Below are 19074 nucleotides of genomic sequence, written 5' to 3'. Positions count from 1 at the left end.
TTGTCCTGCAGCATAGGGGCGGGGCCTGAATGATTTCGCCCACTCTCATTGGATTTGCCAGGGGGGCGTGTTGGGGAATTTCCCACAGGGCGGAAGTGCCGGAGCTCCGGGCAGAGCCCAGCGGCAGGCAGGGAGCCGCGGGGGTTCCCTTGAGTTGGCTGGGCCATGGCCGGGGTCGCGTGTTTGGGAAAAACTACGGACGCGGATGAATGGTGCGACAGCGGCCTGGGCTCTCTGGGGCCGGACGCAGCGGCGCCAGGAGGACCGGGGCTGGGCGCAGAGCTGGGCCCGGGACTATCGTGGGCACCCCTGGTTTTCGGCTACGTCACTGAGGATGGAGACACGTGAGTGACCTTACGCTATTAAACGAAGCCCTCGGATCCCATCCCGACTCTCTATTAATTTCTGATCCCGGAGGTTTCCGACTTCTTCACTCCGTTCTTGGGCTTCCTGACTTGTATATCCACGCCCCCCCATCCTCATTTGTAACAAAACCCCGTTTCCTGTTAACTTTGATCCTTATCTAATCATTACCCACCTTCCTTGAGCTGTGAACCCACATCTTAACCCACTGGTGCTCTAGCCCGCTTGACCTCTGTCCTCGGCCCCCAAAACCATAGGCGGCACTCAGACCCTGCCCCCCACTGCCACTGGACGACCCCCGGGGTGCCGTCTTTGCGCCTCAACTCTGATTTCCTAGCCGTGAACTTGGAGTTCTGTAAATGGGTACTTGGTCCCGTCTCTGAAATTCTAAAAGAAGGGTTGATCCCGCGGGGATTCTTGCCCATACCCAGGCCCTGCTTGAGTCACGGCCGAGAAGAAAACGGAGACTTCTGACCACGGGAAGGAGGGACAGTGGGTAAATCGCGGAGAAGAGTCTGCTAGGGAGAAGGTGTGGCCGCTGGAGGGACCCAGGTGGGGTGGTCACCTGAGTTGGTGAACTTCTTCAGAGTTGGGGACCCCTAGGAGGTGGGACTGAGCCATTGGCCAGGGTAGCTTTCGTTAATGTTCTCTCTCTTCACGCTGTTACGCTGGTCCCTATCCTGATTTTTCTTTTTATATTTCTTTTTTTTTTTTTTCCTTATTATTTCAAAGGCAGATTGAGAGAGAGAAGGAGAGACAGAAGGGGAGAGCTTTCATCTGCTAGTTCCCTCTCCAAGTGGCTGCAGTGGCCGGAGCTGAGCTGATCTGAAGCCAGGAGCCAGGAGCTTCTTTTGGGTTTCCCACACGGGTGCAGGGACCCAAGGGCTTGGACCTTCCTCGACTGCTTTCCCAGGCCACAAGCACAGGGAGCTGGATGGGAAGTGGAGCAGCCAGGACATCAACCAGCATCCATATGGGATCCCGGTGCTTGAAGCTGAAACATTAGCCTGCTGAGTCACCATGCAGCCCCTAAAGCTTTATTTACTTATTTTGCAAGTCAGAGTTAGAGAGAAGGAGAGCTTCTCCATCCTCTGGGTCACTGCACAGATAGCCACAATGGCCAGGAGCTCCATCTGGGTCTCCCGAGTGAGTGATAAGGGCCCAAGCCTTGAGCCATCTCCAGCTGTTTTTCCCAGACCATAAGCAGGAACCTGGATGGGAAGTGGAATAGCTAGGACATGAACTGGCATGGGATCCCTGATGCTTGAAGGGGGAGGATTTAGCCACTAAGCCATTGCCCTGGGCCCTAGGGCTTAGCAAATTTTAAGCACTGTTATTAGGGCACCTGATAACAGATTTATTAAATATTGTTGCTCCTAATGGATCTCATTATCATTGTGAAGTTACCTTTGTTATCTGTGATAATATTCCTTGCTCTAAAATCTCTGTCTGAAATGAAAATACTTGGTTTGTTTATCTGGAAGGCAGAGTAACAGAGAGAAATTTTCCATTTACTGATTCACTCTCCAAATGGCCACAGTGGCTGGGACTGCGCCAGGCAGAAGCTAGGAGCCAGGAGCATTGTCCAGGTCTCCCGCCTCCCCCGGTGCAGGGGCCCAAGCACTTGGGCCTGCCTCCATTCCCTGACAGGTGCATCAGCAGGGAGTAGATGGGATTGGAGCAAACAGAACTGGAGCTGTGGTTCAGGATGCGGGGATCACTGGCAGCCTCAATGCTGGCCCCACTACGACATTTAGGGGGTACTCATTTTTGTAAAGAAATATTTATTTTCATTGGAAAGTCAGAATCACGGAAAGAATGATCTGTCTACTGGTTCACTCCCCAAGTGACTGCAATGGCTGGAGCTGAGCTGATCCAAAACCAGGAGACTGGAGCTGGGAGCCTGGAGCCTCTTCCTGGTCTCCCACACAAGTATAGGGTTCCAAGGCTTTGAGCTGTCCTCCAGTGCCTTCCCACGTCAAGCAGGGTGCTGGATGGGAAGTGGAGCAGCCAGGACTCAAACTGGAGCTCCTACGGAATCCCAGCACATGCAGGGTGAGGATTTAGCCACTAGGCTATCATGCTGGGCCCTTTATTGTACCTTTAAAGTATAATAAAGTCCTTAAAGTATCTTCATTCAGAACTTTAAGACAGCAGTTGGTAAACTATGACCTCCAGGTAAAATCCAGCTAACAGACTTTTAAGACTGATCTTTATACTTAATAGAAAAATAGGAAAATATTGCTCGGCAAGTGAAAATTACACGAAATTTTTATGTTGGATCCCATGCTCATTCACATGCATATCATGTCCCCGGGTCCTTTTGCACTATGATAAAAGAATTGAATGGGGAGAAAAGGCCAGGTGACCCACAAAGCTGAAAACAACTACCCAGCCCTTCATTGAAAACACTTGCTGATCCCTGCTCCACTTCCCATCCAGCTCCCTGCTTGTGGCCTGGGAAAGCCGTTGAGGACGGCCCAAAGCCTTGGGACCCTGCATCCGTATGGGAGACTTGAAAAAGTCTCCTGGCTCCTGGATTTGGATCGACACAGCTCCAGCTGTTGCAGCTGCTTTGGGAGTTAATTATTATTATGTCTCTCCTTCTCTCTGTATATCTGACTTTCCAATAAATAAATAAATAAATAAATAAATAAATAAATAAATAAATCTTTCTTTAAAAAAGGACTAAGTAACCAAGGCCTAAACCGTCATTGCCATCTCGGATGTGGATGTCCCAAACCAAAACCTAACCCACTGCTCCAGTGCTTGCCCAGCGTGATGCATGAACCTTAGCTTGGACCGTCCCAGCTGGTGCCATCTGGCCCCAGGGCTGCAGCCACGATGCCAGGCACTCAGTAAGCTGTTTCTCTACTCTGTCCCTGCCTTTGTCCACAGGGCACTACACTTGGCCGTCATCCATCAGCATGAGCCCTTCTTGGACTTCCTCCTGGGCTTCTCAGCAGGCACCGAGTACCTAGATCTGCAGAATGACCTAGGCCAGGTGAGGTGCTGGAGCACAGGGTGGGTGGGGGATTGGGGTACTCAGTACCACGCCTCACCCCTGCCTGTCCCCATAACACCCCCAACCCCTGCTCCTGCAGACAGCCTTGCACCTGGCAGCCATCCTGGGGGAGGCATCCATAGTGGAGAAGTTGTACGCAGCTGGCGCTGGGGTGCACATCGCTGAGCGTGGGGGCCACACAGCGCTGCACCTGGCTTGCCGTGTGGGGGCGCACGCCTGCGCATGTGTGCTGCTCCAGCCCCGCCCCCAGCGCCCCAGGGACTACCTCACTCAGAGCCTCGAGCACCCCGAGCACCCTGAGCATGCCTCCCACACCAACCACACCTCAGTTGCCTCAACCCCGGAACCTGACTTGGAGAAGGAAGAGGAGGAGAATGAAGAGGATTGGAAGCTGCAGCTGGAGGCTGAGAACTACGAGGGTAAGTACCCTGGGTGCTGGCCCCAGTCACCAGGTACCTTGGCTTGAGGGACCGCCGCCGTTCCTTGGGTCCCAGCTGATTCATGGCAGTACACATGGGACCCAGGGACCCCTACCAGGAGGCCCTAGATCACTTGGGACCCGGAATCTTCACCTCAGATCTAGAGTGGCCAAGACCCCGCCTCCACCTGCAGACCTTAGGGTCCAGCACCCCCCTCCCCGAGCCCCAGGTCCCTGTGAGAACCTGGCACCCCAGATTTGCACCATGGAAAGTCCTCCTCAGCTGCCTGTGGCTACCCACCAGTCCTGAGATCTGAGTCCCAAGTGCCCCTCTGTGAGCCCAGCTGGCACCAGGGTACAGGGAGGAGATGGGACCTCCCTCCCACCCCAGGGCCCAGACCCGTGAGCTCTTTGGAACTTGTGTCCTTATGGAGTAAGAGCAAAGACTCAGGCTGCCTAGCCCTGAGGTCCAGACCTCTCTTCTCTCCATGCACGGCCCCTGCAGTGTGTGCAGTGCCCCAAGACACAGACATTTGGGGTATGGGGGCTTCCTTGACATATCCTGGCCCTTTGGAGCTGGCCCAAAGGACCATGAGGCCACGTGGCCCTCTCCCAGTACCCTAGCCTAGGCCCCTCGCCCCGTGGTCTGATAGCATTCATTGTGTCTGCAGGCCACACCCCACTCCATGTGGCTGTCATCCACAAAGATGCAGAAATGGTCCGCTTGCTGTGTGACGCTGGGGCCGACCTCAACAAACCGGTGACGTGCCCTTGGGGGTCAGGGAGGAAGCTGGGGGGAACAGGCGCACCTGCGACCAGCCCTTGACCTCTCTCTGCCGCTGCCACAGGAGCCCACATGTGGCCGGAGCCCACTGCACTTGGCCGTGGAGGCCCAGGCAGCCGACGTCCTGGAGCTCCTGCTGAGGACCGGTGCACACCCTGCCGCCCGCATGTATGGGGGCCGCACCCCGCTGGGCAGCGCCCTTTTGCGGCCCAACCCTACCCTTGCCCGCCTGCTCCGCGCACATGGAGCCCCGGAGCCTGAGGACGAGGACAGACCCAGCCCCTCCAGCAGCAGCAGTGACAGTGACAGCGATAGTGACAACGCGGATGAGGGCGTGAGTCCAGAGGAAACCCCAGGGGTGTGGAGGGGGGTGGGGCTGATGGGAAAGGAAGGAGAACCACCATGGGCAGGCACGTGGACAAGCAGAGGTAGAGAGAAGCCTGTGGTCACAGTGGCTGCTGGCAGGTGCGTACAGGCCACGATGGGACTCCTAGAAGAGGTGGGGACAGGAAGCCAGAGAGCCCACGTGACAGAGATGTGACCCTGGGCAGAGACAGTGTGGCATGTCAGAGACCACGGTCTTCGGGCAGGAGAGAGGTCTGGAGTTGCCGCAGAGCAGCGGCCAAGGCCACAGCCTGAGTTTAATGGGGGAGCACAAGGCATAGCAGCCATGACCTTGAACACGGGATTATGAGAACGAGGAGCAGAGGGGCTGAGTCGGCATGTTGGGGCTCGGGCCTTCGAGGGAGTGGTCCTTAGGATGCTGTGTGCCACCTTGGGCAGGGGGTAAGGTGGCTGTCGCCATAAGTCTCCTGCCTACCCGCCTTTGTCCCCAGACTGAATATGATGACATCGTGGTCCACAGCAACCGGAGCCAAAGCCGGCCATCTCCCAGTCCGCCCTCCAAACCTCGCCCCGAAGACCCCACCTCTGTCTGATTTTTAAATTGTTAATATAATTTCCCATTTAATAAACAGTTCTGACACCTCGACACGAGGCTGATGGCTGCCTTTCCCAGGCTCCCTGCTCCCTGACCCCCACATGGCCACACCCGGATCCTTGGTTTTCTCTGCTTTATTTGCTCAGAAGGGCTGGCAAGGGGCGGGATAGGTGTGGGGGGCATTTCCTGAGTCAGGTCTGAGCCCAGTCTCCCTCCCCAGCTCAGACTGGGGTCCCACACCCCCCCAGCTTGGTTCCAGGGCACCTTTCTACCACTGCCGGGCAGGCAGGTAGAAGAGTCAGGTGCCAGGTGAGGCGGGGGGTGGGCCTGGCAGGAGAGCAGTCCTGAGCCATGAGAAGTGCAGGGAGGAGGAGACGGTGGGGGGGAGTGTCAGGGGGTCTCAGCCGTCCCTCCTGAGCTCCCGCCCCAGCGCCTCAGACGCCTTCCTCAGCTCCTCTGACACGTGGACCAGCCGCTCCGTATCCTGCTCCTAGTGGGACCAGAAATGGGGGAGGGGTTCACCAGGCTTCATTGTCTGCCCCGGAAGTGATGTGGTGGGCCAGTGTGACTGGCACCAAGGTCCATACTGATGGCCATAGCCGGAAGCAACGGCCATGGGACTAGTAAGGCTGCCCCACCTGGGTGACCCTCAGGTTACTGCAGCCCGTTGCAGCCACGTCTTGCCTCCCACAACCACACAGTGGCGTCACTTGTGGTAAACCAGCCCAGTAGCCACTCGTCATATGGCCAGCCCCCCGTGGGCCCTGCAGCCCACTCACCTCCCTCTCAGCAGCCTCAGTCCCAAGTGGCAGGTGCTGTTGCTGATGGTGATGGTGCGGGTAGGGGTCGCCAGCTCTCTCGGGCCCCTGCCACAGGCTGTGGCCTCCACCAGCCACATGCACGCCCTTCTCCTCCGCCTCGGCCTCCCGCTTCTGGGGGTCCCCTCCATCCTCGGAATGCAGCTTCCACAGGTGCTGCAGGCCCTCCACAAGCTCTTGCTTCTGCAGCTCCTCCTCCTCCCGGAGGAGCTGGCGGTGGAGCTGCTCCAGGCTCTCTGAGCGCTGGGGCCTGACCACAGCCTCCGGAGAGATCCTATGGTAGAGCCGCTCCAGGTTCTCCGAGTGCTGGGGCCTGTCCGCGGCTTCAGCCTCCGGAGAGATCCTGTGGTGGAGCTGCTCCAGGTTCTCCGAGCGCTGGGGCCTGTCCGCGGCTTCAGCCTCCGGAGAGATCCTGTGGTGGAGCTGCTCCAGGTCCTCTGAGGGCTGGGGCCTGTCCGAGGCCTCCTCCTGGTCCCTCCCCTGCTGCTCAGCCCTCGGCTCTGCCTGGCGGAAGTACCCAGGCAGCAGGCTCCACGGGGAAAACTGGCAGGTGGAGGGCTCCACGTGGCACTTCTCATTCAGGAAGACGGAGCTCTCTGCATAGCACATCGGGAAAACCCAGGGAGGGAGGGCTGGATGGGCGGGGGCTGAGTCCCTTCAACGGAGACATACAGAACTGGAAGAGGATAAAGCTGGTGGGCATGCCAGGATAGTCCGGGTGTGGGAGAGGGGGCAGTGCTAGGGCGCCCACTCCTCACCTCGGAGCAGAGACGTGCAGGGGCTTCTCGGGGCCTGGCCCAGCGTCAGGATGTCGGTGACCACCTCTGCCAGACAGCGGGTCAGCTGCGGGGACAACGGGGAGGAGTGATGAGGGCGCTTGGAGGGGAGAGCGGGCAGGAGGTCAGCGAGACAGAGCGGAGGGTCGACGGTGCTCACCTCCTGCTTGGAAGGGCCGGTTGGCAGAGCCACGGGAGCAGCAGAGGCTGTGGAGGGAGAGAGGACGGGGCGCTGGGCTCCGGGCGATGCCAAGGGGCGCGGGCCGGGGTATGGATCGCCCCACACGCGGCCCTCGGTCCCCACACGTGCTCCCCACGGTCCCCCGGGGGTTTAGGGTACCCACTGGTCGCCAGCAGCAGCAGTACCAGCAGCGTGGAGGGGAGCCCGAGGCGCGGCATGGCGCGAGATGGCGGGGCCTGCATCCCAGGTGTGAGGGCCGACGTACCAGCGTCCTTATATCCCCGCATGGCGGCCCCTGCAGGGAAGGAAGTGACGTCAGTCTCGTGGCCTGCGGCGGGGCGACAGCTGCGGGACGGTCCGGGCCCCCACCGAGATCCTCAATTATTCATGGGGGGCCCCACGCCTTGCCAGCCTTGCCAGCTCCGAGAGGGGGCGGCATCCCTGGCTTGGAATCCACAGCCGCTGGCGGCCCGCCCTCCACAAGGCCCTGCTGGGCCTCCTTTCCTCAAAGTCGGTCTCCCAAATCGACGTCCTTGGAGTGGGGTTGCAGAACAGGCTGGGACAGCGACCGCCTCCGGCCCCCAGCTTGGCCCTACACTGCTGGTGACAGCTTGCCGTGGGAGCCGTCGTCTGGGTCCTCGGGCAGGACCAGGTGCTGGGCACCGCACAGGCCCCAACACCTTCTGGTTAATGAGCGCCTCTTTTGGGCCTTAGCGGACCCTGCCATGAACAACATGTTTTGAAATTGTAGATGAGACACCCTTCAAAACCAAATTTGCACTTCCGTTCCATTTTCCTGCCACTTTTATCCCCATCACGTCCTCCCCTAAGATTGATTTTTAATATTATTTTGATAATCTTTACATAGTTGATTAAGGCACAAAGGGTCAAGGCCAAGATTGATTTTTTTTTAAAGATTTATTTATTTTTATTGCAAAGTCAGATATACAGAAAGAAGAGACAGAGGAAGATCTTCTGTCCAATGATTCACTCCGCAAGTGACCACAACAGCTGAAGCTGTGCCGATCCAAAGCCAGGAACCAGGAGCCTCTTCCAGGTCTCCCACACTGGTGCCACACATGGGTACGTGCGTGTGGGGACCTAGGCCACAAGCAGGGAGCTTGTGGGAAGTGGGGCTGCTGGGATTAGAACCAGTGCCCATACGGGATCCTGGTGCCTGCAAGGTGAGGACTTTAGCCACTAGGCTACTGCGCCAGGCCCCAAGATTTTTTTATTTGAAAGGTAATTAGATATTTTCCATCTGCTAGTTCACTCTCCGAATAGATGCAGTGATTGGAGCTAGGCCTGTCCAAGGCCAGGAGCCAGGAGCTTTAGCCTAGTCTACCACGAGGGTGCAGGGTCATCCTCCACTTCCTCAGGCCGTAAGCAGGGAGCCAGATGGGAAGCAGAGCAGCCAGGACACAGAAGGGAACCAATATCGGACCCGGCACTGCAGACAGCGGGTTAGCCCACTATGCCTCAGCACCAGCCCCTTTGCCACCACTTTTCTGAAGTTCTAGATCCTGTATGGAAGTGGGTGCTGGGATTTTTCTCCTAAGAGGTGACGCTCAGCTGAGTAAAACAGAGGCAAGCAAGAGGCCACATGGGGAAGGGGTGTGGAGGACTACAGCAGCTGGCCAGTGGCTCAGGTGGGGCTTGTGGAACACAGCTGGAAGCCAGACGCACACCTGCAGGAGGGCTGAGCAGGGCGAGGGTACGAGGAGCCGGTGTTCCTGCATTTCCTCAAGGGGGAACATGAGGGTGGAGAGGGCCCAGGAAGGAGAGCAAGGGGCAGATTCTAGAACATTCTGACGGTCAAGCTGCCAGGTATACTGCTTAACTGGAGGTGTCCAGAGCTGAGGCCTGAGCACCTGGGCAAGGTGTGAAAACAGGATTGCCGAGGAAGTGCGACTGGAGGTCCCCTGGACTCTCAGGAGCTTGTGATGCTACTGGGGCCTGCCCGGAGCCGGGGAAGGGGCGGCTGGGCATGGTGCTGGGGCTGCGGGTGGGGCTGGGTCAGGAAATGGATCCAAAAACAGCACTGTGCCCTGGCCGTGCTCAGCGGGGCTCTTTTAGTTCCTCTGGTGGCCACAGGCCACCTCTCACATGCTCTGGGTGTGGAACCTTCTGGTTCTTGCAGTGACCCAGCACCTCCTGGGCAGCCGGGCATTATTTTATTTAAAATTTATTGATGTGAAAGAGCCACAGAAAGGCAGAGATCTTCCATCCAAGATGGCTGTACTGGCAGGCCAGACTGGATCCAGATGCCAGGAGCGCCATCTGCGTCTCCAGCAAGGTTGGCAGGAATCAAGCATTCAGGGATAAGCAGGGAGCTGGACTAGAAGTGGAGCAGCCGGGACTCCAACAGGTGCCTGTACGGGATGCTGGCTTCACAGGTGGTGGCCTGGCTTGCAGTGCCATGGTGCCAACCCCATTAAGGCCCCCGAGTTGCCCATTTGTTGGGGGACGTTCTGCTCAGTGCTGCGGTGGAGACCCGGCCCTCCGCTTCTCCTGTTCGAGGCTGCACACCAGGGACAGCGGTCAGTGGTCAGTGACTGTGCCTGGGGAAGGCAGGGAAGTAGGAGGGGCAGGCCCTGGAGTCCTGCCCCCTCACGAGCCCTGGTGGTATTGAAGCAGGCTCAGGACAGCAGCCCCTGGCGTCAGTGTCCAGCTCTCCTGGCCAGAAGGGGCCTCAGCTCCGTGCAGGCTGGCCGGGGAGCCGCGGCTTCTGCGGCTGGTTGGGGCCGATGTACTGGAGCGGTGCGTGGGTGGGCGCCGTGATGCAGTCAACACCGAGGTAGGGCTGCAGGGCAGGGGGCACGCGGACCGAGCCGTCCTGCGGGGAAAGCAGCTCTCAGGACGCTGTCACCGCCCAGGCCCTGCCAGCACTAACCCACCAGGGGCTCACCCTGTGCCCCTCACCTTCTGTTGGTTGCTTTCCAGGAGGGCGATGAGCAGGCGAGGGACAGCGCAGGCCGTGGCATTCACCTGGGGGCACAGGTGTGCTCAGGAACTCCCTGCAGGCTTTCCCCTCTCCGCAGGAGGGTCTGGGGGGAGGGGAGGCCACACGGTGGGGTCCTTACCGTGTGCGCGAACTGCAGCTCCCCGGCCTCAGGCTGCAGCATGATGTGCAGGCGGCGGCTCTGGAAGTCGGTGCAGTTGGAGGCGCTGGTCACCTGCAATGCAGCGGCTGTGGCAGCTGAGAGGCCCAGCTGCGGGGGAGCGGGGCAATCCCCCCATCCCACATCCCACCCGGGGACCAGGGCTCACCTCCCCGTAGCGGCCCCGGCCTGGCATCCAGGCCTCGATGTCAAACTTGCGGTAGGCGGGGAGACCCAGCTCCTGGGTGGGCATGTCCAGGACCCTGCAGCCGGCAGTGGCAGTGGCAGCGGCGGTGGTGCGGGTCAGTGGGCAGCAGGTGTGTGCGGGGGAGGGGGAAAGAGTGGGAGGAAGAGATAGAAGTGATTGAGGAAGGGGACTAAGATACAGGGTGTCCCAGCAAACCAAAGGACTGACAGGGGTGAGAGGGGTGCCTGCAGTGCCAGGGTCCCTTTCCCACCCCTCCCCCAATGGACCAGAAGAGGCATCTTGGGCAGCAGCGTAGGGCAGAGGCCACCCCTGCCTGCTCCCCACCGGAAGTGCAGGCCCAGCTCTGTCAAGATCTCCATCTGAAGAGACAGGAACTCCTCCAGCAGCTGTGAGCTCTGCTCCAGGCTGGGGCCAGTCACCCCAAACATCTCCACCTGGACAGGCAGGCAGGGAAATGGGGGTCAGGAGGTCTTGGGCTGCGGGGTATAAAGCCGACCCCACCTCCAGGCTGGTGCCACGCACCTTGGTGAAGTGATGCACCCGGTACAGGCCCCAGGGCTCTTTCCCTGTATCCGTCTCGGGCCGGTAGCACGTGCTGGAACAAACCATCCTGGAGGGGTAGGGTGGCCACAGCAGGTCAGGGCAGGCGCCCAGTGCCACAGGGTGGGGTGCGCAGGACTAGGGAACTGCACAGCACCTGACAGGCAGGTCCCTGAAGGCCACCGCGTGGTCCATGAAGTAGCCTAGGGTCAGAGGGGGCAGGAGGGGGTCAGCCAGGCTGCCACTGGCACTGTCATAAGGAAATCCCAGAAGATGCTCCCTGTATGACTGGAGTGTCACGCCACTGTTGGTTGCACAGTCCACAACCTATACAACTGTCCACGTAGGCACGAGGGTTGCCCTGATGTCCTGGCTGAACTCCCTCGGCTGCCCCAATCCCCGCTCCTGCTCCTCGCGCCCACCTTGCCACCTTAGCCCAGGCAGGTGCTCACCTGCGAGGCCCACCTCCGCTGTCCCAGCCAGGTTGAGGTCTTCAAAGCGGGAGGGGTCGATGTTATAGATTTGGGAGGGGCTGGCGTTTGGTGTCATCCCACAGCCTTCCTGGGGAAGAGGCCAGACTGCAGGAGGTCCGTGGCTGGGGTGGCACAACCCCAGGTCATCCCCTCCCCCAACCCAAGCCCAGGGTGGTCTTCCGGGGGAGGCCCTGGGCCCCCAGCATACGGAGGAGGGAGAGGACATGGGTGGAGTGGGGGGGCTCACTCACAAACACAGCTCCTCGCAGGAGGTCCGGCACAGCCATGGGGATGAAGCCCTGTGTATATAAGGGGGTGGGGTAGTGAGGGGCACAGCTAGTCCCTCTGGGCCCCATGCTCTGGCAGAGAGCCGATGGCAAGCCTTAATCGCTCCAAAGTCCATTCCACTGAGGACAGCATGGGGGGAGACCCAGGCCACCCCTTCCTGCTGCCCTGAGCCCTCGGAGCCCAGCGTTGAGACACCACCCCCTCCAGGAAGTCCTCCCAACCTGGCCCGTACCCGGCGGACAAGCTTGCTGAGTGTGAGGCTGACCAGGCCGTGCTGCAGGAGAGCCCCAGCCCCGCGCAGGTAGTAGGACCGGTGGCCAGACACGTGCGACAGGCGCCTGGAGACACAAGATAGAGCGGCGGGTGTGCAGGGGCCCAGGGCTCTGGGATGAGGAGGGGGACCTGGCAGCTGGGAGGCAGAGGCCCAGTTGCCAGCTGGGGCCTGGGCATCAAACATTCATGCTGGGTGCGGCCCTGGCCTCGCCCCCTCCCACGCTGAGGCCGCCAGGGATGGGCGGAGCCGGCGGCTGGTCGCCAGCTGCAGGGTGCGGAGGGTCGGGCACTGGGGCGGGGGTGGGGGGCTGCTCACTTCTGACGGATGATGCCGAGCTTCTCGCCCAGCTCCAGGTGGCCCCGTGGAGGGAAGGAGAAGGCTGCGTGGGGGGAAGGGGAACGGTCAGAGGGGACATGGAGTGGGGCGGGCGGTGCAGTCACACAGTCACGGGGATCGTGAGAGAGGACAAGGTGGAGGGGAGCAGGTCGGGGCAGAGGGAGAGGAAGGAGAGCAAGAGGGGGGCAGGGAAGGGGAGACGCACTGAACCCAGGAGAGAGCGAGGGAGGGGCGGGGGGCGGGAGACACGCGCGTGTGCGGCCACAACCACACCGTGCACATGCACACACATACCACACGCGTGTACAGTCATGACAAACCCCACGCGCACACACACATTCTGTGCTTGCAGACACAGTCATCTGCAGCACGCAGGGCGAGGACGCCCACGTGGGTGGGGCAGGGCACCAGCTCCAAGGAGCGCCCCTCACAGGCAGCTCGTGCCCAGCCGAGGCAGCAAGGGGGAGCGGCCTCCCGAACCTTGGGAGCCCGAACCCCTAGCCCCGGGGTTGCAGCCTACCTGGCTTGTCACCGATCACGTGGAGCACGCGCGCCTGGCTCTCATCCCCAATGGGCTACAGGGAGGTACAGGTGTGATAAGGAAAGGTGGCACCTGGGGGGGGGGCAGTCCCTCAGTCCTGCCCCCACAGGGTGCTCACTGTGTCTGGGTGGGTCTGGTTAGGCAGCCGCAGTGCGTGCAGGTAGAACTGCTCCTCAAGTTGGGTCTCCCTGGGGTACAGCAGAACCAGCTGCTTCCGGATCTCCCGGCCGCGCGCCCGCAGGGCCTGATACTGGGGCTCCTGGGGACAGGCCATGAGGGGTCCACCTGAGACAGAGGGCCAGGGATCCCCCCCTGCCACCCGGTTACCAATCTGCCCTCAGTCCTCATGGCCAGAAGCACCTCTCCTGGCCGGCTGGAGTGTGGCCCTGGCTGGAGCTGTGAGGACAATGGGCTCCTTACACCCCCACACAAGGTGGGAAAGCTGGCGTGGGTGAGAGAGAGCAAAGTAGAACCCAGCACAGAGCTGGGTCCTGGATGCAGCAGCACCTGAAGCAGCACTGTGAGTGTCGACAGGGGTTTGTTCTCTTCTGTCACATACAGAGGAGGGACTGGGGCTGATACGGGACCCTCAGGCCCACTCCCCACCGCGACCCGGCTATCCACTCCCAGGAGTACCTGCTGCACTTGCTGGCTGTCCCGGTTTACCTGGTAGAAAAGGAATTATGTGAGTGTTGGGGGGTGGTGTTAGGTGGATGGAAGCTGAGCTGGGCAGGAGGGCTGAAAGGCCACACAGGCCAGGGGATCTGTCGGCGCCTGGCCAGGTCCTTCTGCCCGTCAGCTCGTGGAGGTGGGCTGATTTCAGCATAACACACTATGGGGGTGGTATTAGGGTCATACCCTCCCCTTGAGAAAACTCAGGGATGTGTGTGTGGTTCCTTCTGTGAACGGCCTGGGGTCCCATGGAAGAGTTTAGTGCCTCCCCACTGTGTGCTCTTGGGGAGTCCTGGTCTGGGAACGGGGGATGAAGATGAGGCTTGTCGTCCCCCGTCCTCCATGTGCCAGCACTTGTGGTCCAGGGAAGGAACTGGGGGCTGAGACGCCACTAAGGCATCACCAGGGGAGGGGACCATCATTCACATCGCTGAGCTTCTCCCCTGTACCTGCTGGGCTCCCCCACTCACCAGCAGCGCCCGTACTGCCTCCGCCACGGCCCCCTTCTCTTCCTCCAGGCCCCGGATCTGCTCCCGCAACTGCCTCAACTCCTGCCATGAGGCAATCTGGAGGGTGCAGGGGTGCAGGGACAGGAAGGCATGAGTGTGAGTGGCCGCCTTTGCTGCCATCTCCCCTCCTCTCCCCTCCCCGCTCCCTCTGACACCTGCGGTGGGGTTCTGTCTGTCGCCCCCCAGGAGCCATCCTCCTCCCTTCCCTGATGCCCAGCTGGGCACACGGCGGCCTGGGTTAACACGTTTTCCAGATTCCCTCACAGCTACCTGCGCTCACATGACCAAGACCAACCAACATACACAAGTAGAAGGGGTTAAAGAGGGAGTCTTTTTTTTTTTTCTTTTTTAGCAATGAGAATGGCTTTGTAAAAAATTTACTTATTTATTTCAAAGTCAGAGTTACAGAAAGAAAGATCTTCCACCCACTGATCCAACTCTGCAAATGGCCACAACGGCTGGAGCTGAGCTGATCCAGAGCCAGGAGCCAGGAGCTTCTTCTGAGTCTCCCACGCGGGTGCAGGATCCTAAGGCCCTGGCCCGTCCTCCATGGCTTTCCCAGGCCACAAGCAGGGAGTGGGAGGGAAGTGGAACAGCTGGGACATGAACTGGTGCCCACATGGATGCTGATGTTGCGGCGTTTCCATCTGAATGGGTGTGTCTTAGCCTGATTTCTGTTGCCGTAACAAAACTCCACATACCAGGCAAATCATACAGGATGGAAGCTTCCTGGGCGCAGGGTACAGAGCCTGTAGATCCAAGGTGAGGAGGCCGCAGCACAGGATGGTAGGCGGGCATGTGCAGGAGAGACAAGCCACAGCCCAGCCTCATGTCACAGCCTACCACCGCACTCCCTCAACGAAGGCATGCCAGGGGGCCAAGCAAAGCTGCCCCCACGATGCTACCACCCCATTTGGGCACTGGTTCAAGTCTTGGCTGCTCCACTTCCAATCCAGCTCTGTGCTTACGACCTGGGAAAAACAGTGGAGGATGGCCCAAAGGGCTTGGGCATCCCTTACCCATGTAGGATACCTGGAGGAAGTTCCTGGCTCCTGACTTTGGCCTGACCCTATGCTGGCCATGGTGGCCATGAGGGATGAACCAGCGGGTGGCTGTCTTTCTCTGTCTCACCACATTCCAAATAAACAAGTATATATATACACATGTTCTGGAGCCAAATACCACAGGTACAGACTCCCTGAGTATTCTCCCCAATAACACAGAAGCAACAGCAGTATCTGCTTCAGAGGGGTGGTGCAAAAATCAAATGGGGATAAAGTGTGTTAGGCCCATGGGTGGCCCAGGGCAAGGCTGAGGAGACTTGGGGTTCCCCACACACTCAGCACCCCAACAGAAGGAGACCTCTACAGCCTCCAGGCATCGAGTATTTCCTAAATAGGAGAGTTCTAGTTATCACTCACCGCCCATCTGCAGCCGCTGAGTCAACAACCACCAGCAGGTGCAACAGAACCATTGGTTCCTTTTAGTGGCTTGCCACCTGCAGTCGTGTGGATGCAACATCCCACCTGGCACTCCCCTCCAAAAGCGCCCCAGGCCCCTGGCTGTCTCCCTTTGTGTCTCTGTGGCCTTAGGGTAAGGCGGGCGTGAGATGAGGGCCAGAGGGAGCGGCTGGCAGCACACACCTCTAAGAGGCAGTGTCCAGGGCACACGGTGGACTGGGTCTTAGCAGGACTGAGCGGACCACTGGCTAATCTCAGTGTGTGCCACGCACAAGATCATGACTCAACTCGGGAAGGGAAGTAAGCTGCCTGCCTAAGCCCACTCCCCAGCTCCAGCTGCTCTTGCACCCTCAGCTGCCCCGCAAGCGCACTCACGATCCCCGGCAGGTCCGCCGGCCGCAGCGCCCCCTTGCGGAGTTCCAGGGCGCGCGCCACCTCTTCTGGGCATGCGCACACCGATTCCATGTCCAGCTGTGGGAGAGCGCTATAGCCCTCGCGTGCGTGTTCATACAGGAGGTTCCGGTCCCGTCTCTCGGAAGCGAAAGTTCTCCGAGGGCTCTGGCTGCCCGTGCAGCCTGTCCGGAGCCGGAGTCCGCCAGGAGACAGCAGGCACCCTAACCGCCGCGCGATGGACGCAGCCATCTTGGGCCGGGGACCAGGAAGGCACACCGCCTTCATCCCGCCCAGTCAGCGTTTGAACCAATCGCGAAACAGCCGACCCGCTCTCGACGAGCCAATCAGACAGGTTGCCCTCCCAGCCTCGACGTAGTTCGCTGAACATTGCCTGAGATTGACTTCGTCATTGCCCAATCGCCATCTGTGTCCCGCCCCCTCAGGGACGCGCGAAGGCAGGGTCTGCCAATGGCTGCTGAATGACCCCGGAAGGGGCGAGAGGCTGAAGTAAGCGTGTCTACTGGCCCTTCTGGGGTCGGTGAGGCCGGTGAAGGCTTCGGTTTCCCTCCTGGGTATGGGAGGTGGTTGTGGTCTCCTGGATTTCACCGTGTAAGGCTCTGAGGACGGGGTGGGGGCGAGTCTGGGGTTCCAGAACGTCGGCGGCCACTTTGTCCCTCTCCCCTAACCCAAGGACGCGACGTGCGGCGGCGGGATGTCCTGGTCCGGCCTTCTCCGTGGCCTCGGCGCGTCCGTACGTGGTGGTAAGCCAGGGTGCTGGGCCGCAGGGTGTGGTGGGACGAGGATTGTTCTCCCTTTGGTTCGCCACTCAGAATGACAGGGGTGGGCCAGATGCACGATGCCACCCGGCGCACAGCGTACTGAGCAGCGGGATGGGATGGTGGCACCTGTGCTGCGGGTGAGCGAACCGAGGCACGGGGAGCCCAGGAGACTTGTTCAAGGGCAGCCGCTAGCTGGAGACTGAGCGTGGGGGCAGGTGCTGGCGCCTCAGTTGGGCCCCCCCACCCGAGTCTTTAATAGGAAAACCTGGTTTCCTATTAATAAATAAGTCTTGCTTAAATAAAGCATTAATATCTTTGTTGAAGACTGAAATAAATTCACGTATGATGTTTATTTTTTAAAGATTTATATATTTATTTTGATTGGAAAGTCAGATATGCAGAGAGGAGGTGATACAGAGAAGATCTTCCGTCTGATGATTCACTCCCCAAGTGGCCGCAGCAACCAGAGCTGAGCCAATCTGAAGCCAGGAGCCAGGAGCTCTTCCAGGTCTCCCACATGAGTGCAGGGGCCCAAGACTTTGGGCCATCCTCAGCTGCTTTCTCAGGCCGCAAGCAGGGAGCTGGATGGGAAGTGGGGCTGCTGGGATACAAACCAGTGCCCATGTGGGATTGCGGCACGTACAAGGCAAGGACTTTAGCCACTAGGCTACCATGTCAGGACCCATGTACAATGTTTAAAACAAGATCTGCCATGTGGAGGAGGCACAGTGAAGGTTTAAGTGTTGCTGCTGTCACCTGGAAACATCCTAGATGTCACCCCCAACATGTCCTTGGGAAGGTGTCACCAGGGTTGCTAACCTCTGTCCTCCCTGTCGTTTTGTCTCTCCCAGGCCTGACTGTGATCCCCCAACTCTGGGCCGGCCGCAGCATGGCTACCTTGAACCAGATGCATCGCCTCGGGCCCCCCAAGAAGGCCCCCCGGCGCCTGGGCCCCACCGAGGGCCGGCCGCAGCTCAAAGGTGTGGTCCTGCGCACCTTCATTCGCAAACCCAAGAAGCCCAACTCGGCCAACCGCAAGTGCTGCCGCGTGCGACTGAGCACCGGCCAGGAGGCCGTCTGCTTCATTCCCGGCGAAGGCCACAGCCTGCAGGAGCACCATGTGGTCCTGGTGCAGGGCGGCCGCACCCAGGACCTGCCCGGGGTCAAGCTCAAAGTTGTGCGTGGCAAATACGACTGCGGCCATGTGCAGAAGAAGAAGTGACCGTGGCAGGTCCCATGACTTTTATGCCACAAAACAGGATTCCTGCTGCCCAGGAAGGCAGGGTGGAGTGGAAGAGCCTGCTTTTTTTTTTATCAGCAGTATCACTACCCATTTGGGTGGGCGAGTTGGAGAATGGGCCCCCTCTGTCAGCAGCCTTGTCCCCAGGGTGGACTTGGGGCCTCTACCCCGCTGTGTGCTAGGAAGCAGCATAATAAACAGCTCACGTCCCCAGCTCCCACGTGCCGGGGCGGCTGATAGCTCTGGGCTTGGGTTTGCAGTCTGCCTTGTTCATGTTGGTAAACATTAAATTTGTTGCTCTGCAGACCAGCAGGGCCTCTCTGTCCTGAGCTCTAAGACCCATCTTCCCTCTCCAGAGGCCCAGAGGAGGCAGCCAGGACAGGAGCTGGCATGCCCTGCTGGGCCACAAGTCCTGCTCCCACCTGCTGGCTGCACCCCCGGGTTGCCAGGGGACCTGGTTCTGACAGTAATACTGACATCCTGTGAGCATGTACTTGGCCACAGTAGGTTTTTTTTTTTTTTTTTTTTTTTGAGATTTATTTATTTGAAAGGTAGAGTTCCAGAGAGAGAAGGAAAGAAAGAAAGCTTCCATCTGCTGGTTTTACTCCTCAAACAGCCACAGCCATGAGCTTCATCTTGGTCTCCCAGATGAGGTGCAGGAGCCCAAGCACTCGGGCCATTTCCCACCGCCTTCCCAGGCACATCAGCAGGGAGCTGATGCGATTCCATATTGCAGGCAGTGTTTTAACACACTGCACCACAATGCTGAGATCAGCCCCAGGAGCCTCTGGGCACCTCCCAGCTGTTCCTGGACTCTGGAAGCTTCCCTGGGAGCACCATGGTACAGCAGGTGGCCGGGCTTCTCAGGGCGGGAGGCGGAGGTAGACACGTGCACATGGTCACAGCAGAACTCGGGTCCCCTCGGGCTTAGCACCATGTCACAGCTGGTCTGCTG

The 19074-nt window shown here is 59.4% G+C and overlaps 4 protein-coding genes across 5 annotated transcripts; 2 read left to right on the top strand and 2 right to left on the bottom strand.

Annotated features, from left to right (window-relative positions):
• The first annotated feature begins 80 nt into the window (after positions 1-80).
• NFKBIB (NFKB inhibitor beta) lies at positions 81-5554 on the top strand. 2 transcript variants are annotated; one of them, XM_040976624.1, is made up of 6 exons: positions 81-344; positions 3262-3367; positions 3750-3807; positions 4478-4566; positions 4655-4924; positions 5427-5554. In XM_040976624.1, exons 1-6 carry the CDS (start codon positions 166-168, stop codon positions 5526-5528), a joined length of 804 nt encoding a protein of 267 aa, XP_040832558.1. In that variant the 5' UTR covers positions 81-165; the 3' UTR covers positions 5529-5554. The 2 variants fall into 2 exon arrangements, with proteins under 2 accessions (XP_040832558.1, XP_040832557.1); XM_040976623.1 differs by having other exon boundaries at positions 85-344; positions 3468-3807.
• A 376-nt stretch (positions 5555-5930) lies between these two features.
• On the bottom strand, positions 5931-7523 carry CCER2 (coiled-coil glutamate rich protein 2). Its single transcript, XM_040976536.1, has 5 exons — positions 7442-7523; positions 7285-7331; positions 7107-7191; positions 6310-6944; positions 5931-6020 (listed from the first exon to the last, which is right to left on the bottom strand). The coding sequence occupies exons 1-5, from the start codon at positions 7521-7523 to the stop codon at positions 5931-5933; spliced, it is 939 nt and encodes a 312-aa protein (XP_040832470.1).
• A 2149-nt stretch (positions 7524-9672) lies between these two features.
• On the bottom strand, positions 9673-16349 carry SARS2 (seryl-tRNA synthetase 2, mitochondrial). Its single transcript, XM_040976622.1, has 16 exons — positions 16083-16349; positions 14209-14304; positions 13703-13732; positions 13185-13325; positions 13046-13100; positions 12505-12568; positions 12148-12253; positions 11879-11926; positions 11607-11715; positions 11312-11357; positions 11137-11224; positions 10939-11048; positions 10576-10669; positions 10389-10481; positions 10228-10293; positions 9673-10141 (listed from the first exon to the last, which is right to left on the bottom strand). Exons 1-16 carry the CDS (start codon positions 16347-16349, stop codon positions 9998-10000), a joined length of 1557 nt encoding a protein of 518 aa, XP_040832556.1. The 3' UTR covers positions 9673-9997.
• A 259-nt stretch (positions 16350-16608) lies between these two features.
• Positions 16609-18425, top strand: MRPS12 (mitochondrial ribosomal protein S12). The gene is made up of 2 exons (XM_040976621.1): positions 16609-16861; positions 17731-18425. The coding sequence occupies exons 1-2, from the start codon at positions 16813-16815 to the stop codon at positions 18099-18101; spliced, it is 420 nt and encodes a 139-aa protein (XP_040832555.1). The 5' UTR covers positions 16609-16812; the 3' UTR covers positions 18102-18425.
• The last annotated feature ends 649 nt before the right edge of the window (positions 18426-19074 follow it).

Source organism: Ochotona curzoniae, unplaced genomic scaffold (genome assembly GCF_017591425.1).
Source record: "Ochotona curzoniae isolate NIBS_2020 unplaced genomic scaffold, NIBS_Ocur_1.0 contig_2699, whole genome shotgun sequence".
NCBI classification, from domain to species: Eukaryota; Metazoa; Chordata; class Mammalia; order Lagomorpha; family Ochotonidae; genus Ochotona; species Ochotona curzoniae.
Note: the sequence above shows the minus strand (reverse complement) of the source record. Positions and strands in the feature narration are given on the sequence as shown.

What these genes read in the sequence shown, in the direction of transcription:
- NFKBIB (XM_040976623.1), top strand. Translation starts at nt 166, where the DNA reads ATGGCCGGGGTCGCGTGTTTGGGAAAAACTACGGACGCGGATGAATGG. An exon ending in TGCAGAATGACCTAGGCCAG is followed by an intron (nt 3,368 to 3,467) that starts GTGAGGTGCTGG and finishes CTGCTCCTGCAG; the next exon opens with ACAGCCTTGCACCTGGCAGC. An exon ending in GGGCCGACCTCAACAAACCG is followed by an intron (nt 4,567 to 4,654) that starts GTGACGTGCCCT and finishes CCGCTGCCACAG; the next exon opens with GAGCCCACATGTGGCCGGAG.
- CCER2 (XM_040976536.1), bottom strand. Translation starts at nt 7,523, where the DNA reads ATGCCGCGCCTCGGGCTCCCCTCCACGCTGCTGGTACTGCTGCTGCTG. An exon ending in CCGGCCCTTCCAAGCAGGAG is followed by an intron (nt 7,192 to 7,284) that starts GTGAGCACCGTC and finishes TTGTCCCCGCAG; the next exon opens with CTGACCCGCTGTCTGGCAGA. An exon ending in CTGAGGCTGCTGAGAGGGAG is followed by an intron (nt 6,021 to 6,309) that starts GTGAGTGGGCTG and finishes TGGTCCCACTAG; the next exon opens with GAGCAGGATACGGAGCGGCT.
- SARS2 (XM_040976622.1), bottom strand. Translation starts at nt 16,349, where the DNA reads ATGGCTGCGTCCATCGCGCGGCGGTTAGGGTGCCTGCTGTCTCCTGGC. An exon ending in CGTGATCGGTGACAAGCCAG is followed by an intron (nt 12,569 to 13,045) that starts GTAGGCTGCAAC and finishes CCCCCCACGCAG; the next exon opens with CCTTCTCCTTCCCTCCACGG. An exon ending in CTCGGCATCATCCGTCAGAA is followed by an intron (nt 12,254 to 12,504) that starts GTGAGCAGCCCC and finishes TTGTGTCTCCAG; the next exon opens with GCGCCTGTCGCACGTGTCTG.
- MRPS12 (XM_040976621.1), top strand. Translation starts at nt 16,813, where the DNA reads ATGTCCTGGTCCGGCCTTCTCCGTGGCCTCGGCGCGTCCGTACGTGGT. An exon ending in CGGCGCGTCCGTACGTGGTG is followed by an intron (nt 16,862 to 17,730) that starts GTAAGCCAGGGT and finishes TGTCTCTCCCAG; the next exon opens with GCCTGACTGTGATCCCCCAA.